Source organism: Pinus tabuliformis, chromosome 5_1, assembly GCF_031772625.1.
Source record: "Pinus tabuliformis cultivar Carrire ecotype Pingquan chromosome 5_1, CPIR1, whole genome shotgun sequence".
In the NCBI taxonomy this organism is placed as follows: Eukaryota; Viridiplantae; Streptophyta; class Pinopsida; order Pinales; family Pinaceae; genus Pinus; species Pinus tabuliformis.
Window position 1 is genome coordinate 345,852,647 of NC_142305.1, and position 15,325 is coordinate 345,867,971.

The window sequence follows — 15,325 nt, forward strand, 5'->3', positions numbered from 1 at the left end:
AAGGCACATACATACACATGAGTTCTTTATAAGATTCAGATACGTCTACTAGGGTTTTACAAGATGAGCAGATGATAATGGTTGATCTATTCTATTATGTTTGTTGTTGTCTGTTGATGAAGTATTTCTCATAATAATCTGTGTTTGATAGTACTGTTTGGGCTAAATTGATTATGAATTAAAATTCGACTATGTGATGATACTGTTGTCTGATAATCTGTATTTGGTTCAATGATTTATGTTGGATTTAGTATCTTTTGGGGTCATTTATTCAGTAGCACAATTTGGTTATCAATGTTTTGAGATCCGTACATGGTTATTCTTCAAGATAAATGTGTACATATGCATGTATGATAAATAATAGTAGCTTATACAATCTCATGCATATTTGATCAAGATTTGTAGTGGTAGAAGTTGGTTTCTATGATGGGCAACGATGTTTGACTCGGTATATTGGTGAGTGGGTTTGCATTGGTATAATTTATTTTGAACTAATAAAGTTGTATTAGTTACATTAGAATGTTTGATGATCGATTAATTTAGTAGTTGATTTTAGAATTGATTGAAAGTTGATCCAGTTTGAACATTCTGAAAAGTGATCCATAGAGAGGTGAGGATAGTAGTATTCACAAAGGGGGTTGTAGCTCCCTTCCACTAGGAGTTGGAAAATGAGAGAAGGTTTTAACCTTCTGTAGGTAGGAGCTTAGTTGCTCATTAAAGTACATTCTCGTACAAGATTGTAAAAAACTTATTTTTAATATAAGAAGAAGACATAGACAAAAACAACGGTAGTTTTCTCCCACATTGGGTTTCCACCTAAAAATCCTAGTGCCCATATTGTTGTGTTTGTTTATGTTCTATCTTCTTATTAATTTCTCATACTTAATATTTAATTCATGAATGACAGAATAATAATGCATTGATTAATGTTGTATAGATGATCAAATTATTTAGATAGACTTGGGTTTCTATAGTAACAATTGCGTACATACTCTAGTTGCATTTAAAATGGTCACGTATAATAGTCAAAATAAGCGCTTGAAATTGAAAGTGTATAAAATACTTATTCACCACCCTCTTAGTATTTTTCCTATCAACAATTTGCTAAAACCCTCAATGCATGTTTGCATTAATATGATTAATAGGATGTAATACAATTTCTTTGCTCAACTGAGCAAAATTTACAAGTGAATAACCTATCTCTTTGCTCACTAAGAAGCTCAGACCTGGACTTAGTCAATTTCCACCTCTACTTGAGCCCTTATTTCCTTGTGTAATTCCTTGAGAAATTAGGACCCTATTATTTAGGAATTTTTCTAAAACGGATTGCGTAATTCCCAAGGTTGATCATTTGATTGCGTGCAACACATACATACACTCAAGACTAGTCTGCAACTAATGTTACGCTGCCTTGGAATCCCCACCACAACTAGGGAGCTCGAATTATTTGCATGCACTAGATATTCTGGCTTGATTTATTAGTTAACTAGATAATAACAAAGTTTGACTGAAGTCCCACTACACAAATGACCTTCCACTAGTTCCTCCAATAATTATAACTAGTTTAAGTGGAAACAACTTGAGATAAATGAATTTGATTGCTACAAATTAGCAATCAAACATGCTTAACTAGAATCTAACTCCTCCAACTGGAATTTACTAAGTAATTGGGTGACACAATCCATGTCACAAAAGTTAATTGTATCGAAGTTGTCTGATGATGTTGAAATTCAAAATTTTAATTCAATTAAGGAAAAATTAAATTGAGAATTTTTTTGCTACATTTTTCAACAATCCTTTAGGTGAATATAATCAATTTTGTCGATGACAATCAAGAGTTACACCACAACAATATGTTGATAATGACAACCAACGAATAGAAGTAGCATTCAAAATAAATGAAACGGTTAAAAAACACATATTAAAACACAATCAATGGAGACCACGAAAAGTACTCTAAATATGTTATTGTTTATCCATGTGCAGTGAAAGTGCCTCCATTTTTCCTCTCATGAGGCACATCTCTATTATTGGCCTCCATTGCCCTAAATCCCATCAGTTGTTTTCGGCCTCCATCACTCCACTTTCTATAGAACCCATCAATAGCATAAAGATGGACCCATAATCCTTTACCTTTACCTGTTTTAAAAGTGCCTCGTATTGAAAATTTTAAGACAAAGTTAAAGTTAAGACAAAATATTTATTTATTCTGAAAAAATTGTCTTAAAATCGTATAGTGGTGTCGAACTAATGACATACAAGTTTCCTCTAGTTGTATCAGTAGAGATCGAAGGGATAGAAGACAAATTGATGTCTGGAAAATATTGAGGAAAAGTTGTCATGATCTTTAGAGTCGTCTACCTCCTCAAAATGAAGAGATGGAAAAGTTGTTTTCTTTATATAAGATAGCATGAATGGCAAGTGAAATATCATCCCCGGTATAGGCGGGGGATAACAGTAGCCTTAAGTTGGCGGACCTATGGCGTAGCGTCAAAGTCAGTTTTGCAGTTGTTAGATAATATTGTATTGAATTGATATGTTTTTATGTTAATCATTAATTGTATTAAATGGATTTCATCTTAAGTGGTCATTATCTTAAACATAAAATTGTCTTCAAATATTTTTGTCTTCAATATAAAGTTTTGTCTAAAGTAATTTTGTCTTAAACTATTTTGTTCTTAAATATAGAATTTTGTCTTAAAATATTTTTGTCTGAAACCATTTTGATCTTATATATAAAATTTTGTCTTAAAATATTTTGTCTCAAACTATTTTTGTCTTAAATTTAAAGTTTTGTTTTAAAATATTTTTGTCTCAAACTATTTTAGTCTTAAATTTTATTCGTATATATGGACTTTAGATGGAAGGAGGTTTTTTTTTACTTTTTTTTTTTTTCTTAATTGGTGCCTAGACTAATTCTCAAGGCAATATGATGATCATTCTCTTCTTCTAAATGCTCATTGATGGTTTTAGTGTATTACAAAATTTGTTAGGTTGCATTAACTTTAAATAAATTAAAAAAATAGATTTGTGCCAAGCCGCTCCCCACCACCAATTTCCTAGGGATTTGAGATTATTCCAATTCTAACAAGTTTCTCATTATTATTTATAACATTCGTTTATATATAATAAAACTTTATTTTGAAAAATGGGCCATTACTTTTAATAAATTTTAAAAATTATATTCATGCCATGTGGCTCCCCAGTCACCAATTTTCAAGGGTTTGAGTTTATTCAATTTCTAATAAGTTCCTCCATGTTGACATTATTTCAATTCTAATAAGGTCCTCATTATTATTTGTAACATTAATATATTTAGGAAAATGGTCCATTACTTTTAATAAATTAAAAGAAAAAAACTGGCTCCCACCCACCAATTTCCTAGGGATTTAAGATTATTCCAATTCTAATAAGTTCCTCCATGTTGAGATAATTGAGATTCTAATAATTTCCTCATTATTATTTATGACATTGGTTTATATAGAATAAAATTTTATTTAGCAAAATGGTCCATTACTTTTAGTCAATTTAAAAAATTATATTCTTGCCATCTCGCTCTCCACCCACCAATTTCCTTGGGATTTGAGATTATTTTAATTCTAATAAGTTCATCCATGTTGAGATTATTCCAATTCTAATAAGTTCCTCATTATTATTTATATCATTCATTTATATATAAGAAAATTATATTTAGCAAAATTGTTCATTACTTTTAATTGATTTAAAAAATTAGGTGAGTGTCATGTGGCTTCCCACCCACCAATTTCCTACGGATTTAAGATTATTCCATTCTAATAAGTTCCTCCATGTTGAGATTATTCCAATTCCAATAAGTTCCTCATTATTATTTATAACATTGATTTATATATAAGCAAGTTTTATTTAGCAAAATGGTCCATTACTTTTAATAAATTAAAAAAATTATATTTGTGCCACGTGGCTTTCCACAGACCAATTTCCTGGGGAATTAAGGTTATTCCAGTTCTAATAAGTTCATTTCGATATTACTCCAATTCTAATAAGTTCCTCATTATTATTTATAACATTGATTTATATATAAGAAAATTTTATTCACACAAATGGCCCATTAGTTTTAATAAATTTAAAAAATTAGATTCGTTCCATGTGGCTTCCCACCCACCAATTTCCTAGTGATTTCAGATTATTCCAATTCTAATAGGTTCCTCCATGTTGAGATTATTCCAATTCTAACAAGTTCCTCCATGATAAGTTCCTCCTTATTATTTATAACATTCATTTATATATAACAAAATATATAACATAGTATTTTTCTATTTCTTCACTATAGTGCAAATAAATTCCATAAATTCCATCCATTCTAGTGTTAAGATGTCCCTCAACGTGTTGGAAGATCATATGAGGAATATCATATCAGGCTGGAAGATTGTGGGCTACAAGTTGTAAATTATTTTAAAATGAAAAAATTGAAAGTAAATGTTTTCATCACAAAGATAAAATTGATAGAAAAATATAGCCCAAATATAAAATAATAAAATTACATGAAATGCTTAAAAATATTTTAATTGTGAGCATTTATTTCTTTTCATTGTACTTATTAGTTGACATTGAAATATTTTACTTAATATGGAATTGAATTATTTTACTTATGAAATAAATTGTTTATATTAATAAGTTCCATGATAGCTTCCTCCATGATTAATAAATTATGGAAATTAAAAATTATGGTTGATGTTTTGAAATGCATTTTTATTTTTAAAAATTGAAATGCATTATATTGTAAATTTATTATAAGTAAAATAAATGATATATATATATATATATATATATATATATATATATATATATATATATATATAGATATATATAATCAATTTTTTAAATATATCATATATTAAAGAATTGTAAATTTATAGATTTAAAATTCCATGAATAATGTTTCACATGTTATATTTTTTTAAAAATTTAATATATTCAAATGAAATTATAGTAAATGAATTTAACAATTTACAAATGCTTATTCCGTTTAATTTTTATTTTATATGAAATTATTTTTGAAAAGTTCATTATTTATTACTCATTTGTTTTTAAGATTTTGCACCATATTTTGATTTTTTTATTAGAAGAAAAATAAAATAATAATTTATAGGAATTATTAATCTAAGACTTAATATTCCTACGATATAATATTATTCATAGGGTTTATAATATCAATCTTTGGGATCAATATAAATCTATTGGGTTTATAATCATGGTCAAGCATGGTATAACATCACATTGCGATAAATATTTTCTTAATATGAAAATCATCCAATGTCGTATTGTGACAAGCATTGTTTCAGTATGAAAATCAACCATGGTCAACCATGTTACAATGTCACATTGTGACAAAGGTTTTATCAACCATGGTCAAACATGGTCAATCATGGTCAGCCATGGTCAACCATGGTCATCCATGGTCAACCATGATCCAACATCACATTGTCACCCTAATTGTCTCAATATGGAGATCAACCATAGTCAATGATGTTAAGGCATTGTCCAACATTGCATTGTGAAAAATGTTGTCTCAATATGAAAATCAATCATGGTCAACCATATTCCAATGTCGCATTATGAGAAATATTTATCTTAGGGTTTATAATATGTATCTTAGGGTTTATATTCCTTGGGTTTATGATATTTACCCATTAGGTTTAATATTATTCCCTTGTGATTATAATCCTTTGGGTTTATTATTCACTTGGGTTTATAATATTTATCTTATGGTTTATATACCTTGAGTTTATAATATTAATCTCTTGGGTTTAATGTTATTCCCAAGTGTATATATTATCAACCCGTTGGTTTGTTAATCCCATGGGTTTATTATTCCCTTGGGTTTATAATATTAATCCCTTTAGGGTTTATATACCTTCCATTTATAATATTAATCCCTTAGATTTAATATTTTTCCCATGGGCTTATAATACCATTGGGTTCAATCATGGTCAACCATGGTCTCATTGTGACAAAGATTATCTTTTGGTCCAACGTACATTGTCACAACCATAGTCATCCATGGTCAACCATAGTCCAACATTGCATTGTGACAAAGATTATCCCAATATGGAGATCAACCATGGTCAATGATGGCGAGCCATTGTCCCACATCACATTGTGACAAACATTGTCTCAATATGAAAATCAATCATGGTCAACCATATTCCAACATCGCATTGTGACAAATATTTGTCTTGGGGTTTATAATATTTATCATAGGGTTTATATCCTTGGGTTTATAATCACTTGGTTTTATTATTCCCTTGTTTTTATAATATTTATCTTAGGGTTTATACACCTTGCATTTATAATATTAATCCTTTGGGCTTAATATTATTTCGAAGGGTTTATATTACCAATCTGTTGGGTTTTTAATCCCTTGGATTTTAAGTATTAATCTCTTGGGTTTATTATTCCTTTGGATTTATAATATCAATCCTTTTAGGGTCTATATGCCTCGCATTTACAATATTAATTCCTAGGGTTTATTATTATTCCCTTGAGTTTATAATATTTTTGGGTTTTTGAACTAATCCCTTATGTTTATTATTCCCTTCGATTTATAATACCAATCCCTTAGGTTTGTTTGGTTCATATTCTTAGGGTATAATATTATTTATAGGATTTATAGTATTAATTGTAGGGTTTAATATAAGTCCCTTGGGTTTACAATCATTGTCATCCATGGGAAATGATGGTCAAATGTCATAATGTGCCAAAGGTTGTCTCAATATGAAAATCAACCATGGTCAACCATGGTCCAATGTCACATTGTGACAAACATTGTCTCAGTATGAAAATTAATGATGGTAAATCATGTTCAACCATGTTTATTGTAATGTTTATAATATTTATCTTAGGGTTTTTATACCTTGTGTTTATAATATTTATCCCTTGGGTTTAATATTATTCCCTTGCAATGAGTGAGTGTAGATATTGGAGACGGAGAGAGACAGGGTCTGGCATTTACAACTATATCACGAGTGAGATCAATAGATGGTCTGCAGATTTCACCGCCTTTTTATTTTCAATATTATGCAAGATTGCAAGAGAGTGGGAGAAGGGATTGGTTAGAAAGCATGAATGGTTGTGATCATTTTCCTGTTGATTTGAATTGGTGGAGCTTTTTTCATGGACCTTGATGTGTTTTGGAAGAGGCTATTGTTTAATAACTATATTCCGGAGGAGTGTTTAAAGTTGAATTCATATCAACCACATTTAAATTGTTGTTTGATTTTTATTAAATGTTTGTTTCATAATTACTTTATTATTATTATTATTATTATTATTATTATTATTATTACATTATTGATAATAACATTAATTAATGCTGACACGTAATCATAGGGATTGGGTGAACAATTTTAAATAGTGTAAATAAATAATAAGAGAAAATAGAGAGTCATCGGGAGAAGAAACTCAACAGTCACTCCCTCATGTATATAACTATGAACCACCTAAATGAATAAACATAATATCATTTGAGGAGTTACCTCCTAGCTTGACATGGTACCAAAGCCAAGTCCATTTTCGGCATTGCAGTCTGCCATTGTAACTCCCTTCTACCATTTTTCAGAAATTTGTCTTGTAGTCTGCCATATTCTTCAGTTCTTTGACCTCTGTGTGATAATTGTTGTAACATTTGGTGTAATGCTTGGTGTACCTCCCCTTTCATCTCTTAGCTGCTCGTGCACTATCTGGCACATAGAAGCATTCTTGTAGCTATAGTCTTACTCTTTGAGAGACTGCGGATAAAGATTTTTTCCTGGACTGGAATCCTCTGTAGAAGTAACATTGTTCTTGTCTTCCTTCTCCTCATCTACAACTTTTTATTTGTGTTCTGCATTGTTATCCTCATTAGGATACACATCCATATAAATGCGTTTTCATTTCCCTATGGAATACCCACCACCATTGCTACTTGTTTGCAATTGCACACTCGCTCTTATTCGAAGTTTGTTGCTTCCTTCTCTTTTGACTAGTTTTTTTTTACATCTTTGTTGCTTCATCTAGTTTCATATCCATATTTTTCTTAGTCAATGCAATTGTATTAGTAGTAATCACTCGCATGCTTGCCATTATATTTCGTGGATGTTATTAAAACCTAACCAAATATCGATGCAAAACTTGATAGAGGTAGCTTTTGCTTCTCTTCCTCCCACGTTGTTGTTGCTCCCTCCAATAAGCTACTCCCTCCATTTTACACTTTTCACTAGAACTGCATTCTTGACCAGAATTGCATTTTTTTTTCAGAATATTGCTATTACAATGCAATTTTTTTCCTTAACACCAAAAGTGAAAATATTTATATATTGGCAGCATAAGTACATTTTTTTTAGAGTGCGCAATTTTTTTTTAAATGTATTCATTGATATCTATTGTGGGAGTGGTTCTCACCGGTAAGGAGAACTATCTAGAATGGTCATGTAAAATCAAGCACACTCTCATTTCTAATGAGTTGTGGAAAGGAGTGTGTGTTGGAGACGGAGACAAAGAACCAAAATAGCCTACCTCAGACAAGGAATTCACCATTTGGGAAAATAAGAATAGCAAGGTTTATGCCTTGATTGTAGTGTTAGTAAATGAAGAGGTGAGTTTCCATATTTTGCCATTTTCAAATGCTTTCGAAGCCTTACAGAAACTGAGGGAACTCTATGACTCACACTCTGCACTTGAAGTTGTTCAACTCATGATTAAATTGTTCAGACTTGAAATACAAAATGATGATCCTCTTGCTCTTGCATCAGGAGTAAAATATATTATGCATGATATCAAAGTCACTAATGTTGAATTGGACATTCCTCTGATAGCTTTTTTCAAGGAACTTTATCCCACTTACTAAAATTATCTTTAGTCATTGTAAGCAAATGGAAACCTCAAAGAAATTACCTTTAACTCCTTTTTGTGAAAAAATTTGCTGAAAGAGAGAAAGATTTTGGAAAGAAGATAGCTCCTAAGTATTCTAACGATACTGTGCATCTTGCACATAGAGAGAAGAATCTTTCTCAATATTCTTCGAGAGAAAGTGGTGGTCGAAGAGGAAGAGGAAGAAGAAATTTCAGAGGCAGGGGGGGTAGACACTCTCAAGGAGAAAAGTCCGATTTGCATTGCATACATTGCAAAAGAGATGGATCACATGATGCATCCACATGCAAGTTGCCTTGGGACAGAATTGAGCAAGAAAGAAACCAACCCAAAGGTAAAACTAATGACAAAGAGAAAGGTAAAGCACCTAAATCTGTTCACTATGTTGTGGCACACTGTAATATTGGAGTAAATGAAGACATATTTAATGCTTCACTTGCTTCTTGGAAAAATGATTGGTTGCTTGATTTAGGATCAGCTTGCCACATGACCTTTCGAAGAGATTTTTTTGAAGAATTCACTGATAATGTTGATGGAGCAGTATACTTTGCAGACAAATCAAAACTCAAGCCATCAGGGCTTAGCCCAATTAGCCTTAAATTGCTTGGTCTTCCAGACTTTCTTCTGCATCATGTTTTATATCTCCCACAACTAAGGAGAAACTTGCTATCATTCATCCACATCCACCAGCAAGGACACTCCATTCATATGTTTGATGGCAAGGTTGAGGTGAGAAAAGCATCAGATCAATCACTTATCATGACAGAGATAGAAGAAGAAAGGCTTCTCAAGCAGTAAGGTACCTTTGCTCGTGCAAAAGATTTCTCATACAATTCTCATTATGAAGAAGGTACATTTCCATCGAGTTTATTATGGCATGCTAAATTTGGACACTTGAACTATGACAACCTTTGCCTTTTGAAGAAAAATAGTGTTACATGTTTGCCTACAATTCCTAGGAAACTTATGGAATGTGATGCTTGCATTTTAGGAAATCATAGCAAACAGTATTTTCATGATTCACATTCCAGAGCACATACAAAACTTGAACTCATTCATCCAGATTTATGTGGTCCAATGCATGTTCCTTCTGCAAATGGAAATAGATATATGATGATAGTTTTTTATGACTAAACCAGAATGTGTTGGGTTTATTTATTGAAGAACAAATTTGATTCTTTTCAAACATTCAAGAACTTTCATACATGAATTCAAAATGATGCACAATCTCATATTGACTCTATTCACACTGATAATGGAAAAGAATACACTTCAAATGAATTTGAAAACTATCCTTGCCAACATGGGATCAAACATCAAACAATTGTGCATTATAATCCCCAACAGAATGGAGTAGCTAAAACAATGAATATGAAAATCTTAAATATGGTGCGCTCCATGATGTTTTTCAAGAATGTAAAATTGATGTTTTGGGTTGATGCAGTTCTATGTGTTGTATATGTAAAGAATAGATGTCCATCTAATGCTATTAGAAGCAAGAGTCCTGATGAAATATGGTATGGGCACATTCTTTCGGTAAAGCATCTCAGGGTCTTTGGTTCTACATGTTATGCCTTGGTACCAAAGGTACATAGAAACAAACTTGGTGCAATGAGTCGTAAGTGTATCTTCCTATGGTATTCAAACACCTCCAAAGCATATCATCTCTATGGTGAAGTCAATAAAAAGTTTATTGTATCTAGAGATGTAATCTTTCTTGAATCATCCAAAGCTGACAATATTGTTGAGCGACAACTTGATCGCTTGGATAGATTCACAAATGTAGAATCATTTCAAGAATTTGATAATCATATTCCACATCTTGAAGGGGGCATTCCTATACTAGATCAACCTGTGGAATCTTTTTCTGAAGCACTCTCTCCCCCACATGAAACTCCAACAATGGATGATATTTTGAGTGATGTGATTGACAGAATAGGGAGACTCAATCTTCATTTAGTCCCAACTCAATCAACTGAGTAGCCTGGACTATCTCGGAAAGGTCCCCTAAACTGGCTCACTAAGACACTTGAAAGTGTTCATCCTAATGTGGTTGGAAAGACAGGAACTAGAAATTCAACCCGACAAAATGGAAGTGATGTAGATGACTCTGATTCACCTGTTCATATGGATGTTTCTTTTCATTGTGAATTGAATTTGTCTATAGATTTTGAACCAGCTTCCTTCAAAGAAGTCGCTTCTCATGATGAATGGAAATGAGCAATACAAAAGCAGTATGATGCCTTGATAAAGAATGGCATTTAGAAGCTCATTCATCCTCCATTGGGAACCAAACCAATTGGCTGCAAGTGGGTCTACAAGAACAAGTATAAAGCTGATGGCTCACTTAACAAGCACACAACCAGGCTTGTGGGAAAAGGTTTTGCATAGAAGGAAGGGGTCGATTATGAGAATACTTTTGCCACCACAAAAAAATGGGCTACCATCTGGACACTCTTTGCCTTAGCAGCTTAGAACAGTTGGAAAGTCCATCAAATGGATGTAAAAATTGCTTTCTTGAATGGAAGTCTAAAAGAGAATGTTTTTATGTCCCAGCCTAAAGGATTTGCTGTGAAAGGACATGAACATAAAGTATGCAAACATGTGAAATCCTTGTAAGGCCTCAAACAAGCACCGTGAGCCTCATATTAAAAACTTATTGAGCATCTTCTGAAACTCAATTGTAAACATTATGATCTTGATGATGCAACTTTGTTTGTCAAGAAAGTTGGCAAAACAGTTGTATATCTTGTGGTATATGTAGTTGATCTTTTGATGACAGGGAACAATGAGAACTACATTGCATCCATAAAGAAGGAATTGAGGAAAGGTTTTGAAATGACTGATTTGGGCTATGTTCATTATTATTTTGGTACTAAAGTAACTCAACATTTGAAGTCCATATTCCTTTCTCAAAAGAAGTACATTGGAGACTGTTGAACATGGCATCACTGAATGCAATACTTCGACTACTCCAATGGAACACAACTTAAAGCTCACATCCATTGGAGGAAAAGAATCTGAAGACGCAACAAAGTATAGACAGCTTGTACGAATTCTCAACTACGTGACTACTACCAGACTAGACATTTCGTTTGTTGTTGCAATCCTCTCCAGGTTTATGCAAAAGCCTTCTGAGGGACATTGGTCTTCTACAAAAAGTGTTCTCAAGTACTTGAAGGGAACTCAAGACTTTGGACTCAAGTATACACAGGTGGGCAACTTCGGCTTGATTGGATACTCTGATTCAGACTTCGATGGAGACAAAGAAACTGGGGTATCTACTTCTAGTTATGCTATGAGTCTTAGATTAGGAGCTGTCTCCTGGAGATTATGCAAATAATTTGTTCCAACAGATTCCACAACAAAGACAGAATATGTGGCAGTAGTTGAGCCAAAAAAGACATTGTGGCTCAGGAAATTTTTTGAAGATTTGCAGGTAAAACAAGTACATTCGACTCCACTCATAATTGACAATGAGTCGGCAATAAAGTTGGCAAAGAACCCAAAGTTCCATGATCAAACGAAGCACATCAATACAAAATGTCATTTGATTCGACATCATGTTGAGGCCAAAACAATCCATCTTCGCCATTGTTCCACTAATGCGCAGATTGCAGACATCTTCACCAAAGCGCTTATGAGAGAAAAGCTTAAAAGATTCAGAATGATGGTTGGACTCACCAACATCCCTTCAGATTAAGGGGGGAATGTTGACACCTAATCATAGGGATTGGGTGAACAACTGTAAATAGTGTAAATAAATAATAAGAGAAAATTGAGAGTCATCGGGAGATGCAACTCACCAATCACTCCCTCATGTATATAACTATGAACAACCTAAATGAATAAACATAATCTCATTTGAGGAGTTACCTACATTAATTCTTAATATTATTAATAATTGATATACTTATTTGATATAGATCTATAAGAGTTTATCAACCACATTTATTAATGTGGTCATGCTACTATTTAACATAATTCAATTAATATTAAATTTTAATGTAAATTAACTAAAATAAAAAGTGACTTTTTAACACAAAAGATTTATTTTGTCTTAAAAATATCCTTAATGGTGTATGTGAGATGTATCCACTTGTGTGAAAGTTATTGCTGGTTATCCTGCCTTTTCTTGTAAAGTTTTTTCATTGGTAGTTTGACGGATATGTCTGCGATCTGTAGAGGATTGATATCTACTAATTTCTATATCAAACACTTATTAATGAAGCTGTTACGTTTTTTCCTGTTGAAAAAAGAGAAAGCAATCACAACCTTTGTTTTCCCTATTTAGCTGCAATTAACAGTGAGATCAATCTTGAGAAAGCAGAGAAGTTTAGTGTTAGGAAGGCCGACTGTAAAATGTGGCATCGTTTTACCATTTCCTCTTAAAACAGACTAGAAAAAATACAAGTTGCAAGTTAAATCTACAGTGATCTCGATACAATTCTATACAGTACAGCTACCTAAGCCAATCAACTCAATTACTCTATATGGACAAAGCATCTGTGTGATCATCAATTTAATTAACGGAGAAATGTGCAACTCATACAACATGTGGCCACCCCAAATTAGCGCATAAATGGGCAGATCGATGTTTAATTCAGAGTTACATGCTAAGAGCATGATAAAGCCCTTCAATATAGTTGCAGTGTACGACACCCAATCTTGTAAAGAAGAGGCCCGTAGTTCCGATGTTATGTTTCGAGACGGGAAACTTGTACATGGGACGGCCCAGCAGTCGGATCTATAGGTAGCGAGGAAAAGAAAATTACAAACAGCAGCAACAATCAGAAGCGGGCGGTAAACTCTGTATCCCAAGTTCAACTGGAAGAAAATCTGAGAGGATTATACGCTTAAAAGCGAGTGGCAACCACTACATATTTTTCCACAGCCTCAGCTTCGTCGCTTATGCTTTACATAACTTATATCTGTAGTCCTTCAAAGGTCTGGCCGAATTGCCAGTTCGCATCAGCGACGTTATAGGAAGTGATCGTTGATCCATCGCTGGTGGTGACCTGGAAGGAGAGACTCTGCCCATTCAAATAGGAGTTGCTCTGCCAATTCTGTCCCCAGTTGCGGGACATAGCTTCCCAACCAGTGTTGGAACCTTTGATGGAAACAGCCTCCACGTCCCCTGCGCCTCCTACGTTGGTAATGAGCACCAAATTGAAATAGGAGTGCCCACTGATTGTGAATCGAATTCCTCCTGTCCTCACGCATGGTACTCTGCACGCATTACATTAATTTTGAATCGTAGTCAGCCATCCCAGTTACCGTGAACTTGGTTAAAAAAAATTCGAAACTTAGAGGATAACGTTGACAGAATAAGAGCAAACATTAACTACCTTCGGAACATGATGGGAACAATGCCACCCTTGCAAATGGCAATCTGTTGAAAAGCAGGTTGAGCCATGTCGAAGTGTTGGAGAGGTGGATTGCACCATCCTCCATTGTCATTGGGAAGAGCAAGATTAGGGGGGCAGAGGTTAGTAGCAGTAACTGTCACAGTCCCGGCTAGACACCACTGAGGGTCAGACTGGTCGTCGCATTTCATTTCGTAGCAGGCTCCACATGTAGCTCCATTGTTGAAAAGCGCCGTGCTTAGAGCTGTAGTGATCGTACCATAGCCCTGGCTATACAAATTACCGTATCCGCAGGCACCATCTGTCAAAATTACACCATGCAATTACTTAGCTAATATATGGTATTACAAATACCGTTCATAGAAACAGCGAAACCACCTAATTCAATGGAATGTTTTTGAGGTCATAACTATTCTTATTGACTTTCAACGGGGTTCTCGCCAGGTAGACTTACCCATTGTGCCCGACGCATCACTGCCACCATAAAAAGTGGCATGCGCGGATTCCCAGCTGCTATCTAATGCATAAGCCGCACCAGCTATCCAGCACAAACAAAACACGGTCACCAGTTGTAGAAGCGCCATTTCACTGCAAAGCGTTCAGATACCAAGAAAAGCGATTAACGCGTAGTTATCTCACTTCAAAAACGAAGTCAGAAATGATATCTAAGTTGATACTGATTGCAGAACCCAAGATATCTCAAATATATAGAATGAGAGGTTAACGAGACTTGTGATTTCTTCCAAGAAAAAATGTCCGATTCTCTAGGGCAGTAAATACAAGAATATGGAGACATTAACAAGACTCTGAGAAAGATAATACTATAATAACTTCCACATGCAAACGCACCTTCAAACTAACCGTAGCAGCATCTCATCCCGCGAATTGGGCCATCTGCACATGGGATTGGGGTCTCTAAAATATTGCGATAATGATCCCTATCAGTTGACAGTGTCGTTATTATAACCGACCCTGGGGGCTGAAAGCCATTTCAGGTTAGGATTCCGCTACCAAACATATAATGTATAAAAATTAATTGACAATGAAAGCCATGTTACTTGGTATCAGCGCTC

The 15,325-nt window shown here is 33.7% G+C and overlaps 1 protein-coding gene across 1 annotated transcript; it reads right to left on the reverse strand.

Moving 5' to 3' along the window:
- Window positions 1–13,477: 13,477 nt before the first annotated feature.
- On the reverse strand, window positions 13,478–14,909 carry LOC149164867 (expansin-A2-like). Its single transcript, XM_089431021.1, has 3 exons — window positions 14,707–14,909; window positions 14,235–14,553; window positions 13,478–14,115 (listed from the first exon to the last, which is right to left on the reverse strand). Exons 1-3 carry the CDS (start codon window positions 14,834–14,836, stop codon window positions 13,812–13,814), a joined length of 753 nt encoding a protein of 250 aa, XP_089287147.1. The 5' UTR covers window positions 14,837–14,909; the 3' UTR covers window positions 13,478–13,811.
- Between the last annotated feature and the right edge of the window lie 416 nt (window positions 14,910–15,325).

Excerpts from the sequence above, each read along its gene's own strand:
- LOC149164867 (XM_089431021.1), bottom strand. The coding sequence starts at position 14,836 with ATGGCGCTTCTACAACTGGTGACCGTGTTTTGTTTGTGCTGGATAGCT. Across the intron at positions 14,554-14,706 it reads TGATGCGTCGGGCACAATGG|ATGGTGCCTGCGGATACGGT; the intron begins GTAAGTCTACCT and ends TAATTTTGACAG. Across the intron at positions 14,116-14,234 it reads GTTCCCATCATGTTCCGAAG|AGTACCATGCGTGAGGACAG; the intron begins GTAGTTAATGTT and ends TAATGCGTGCAG.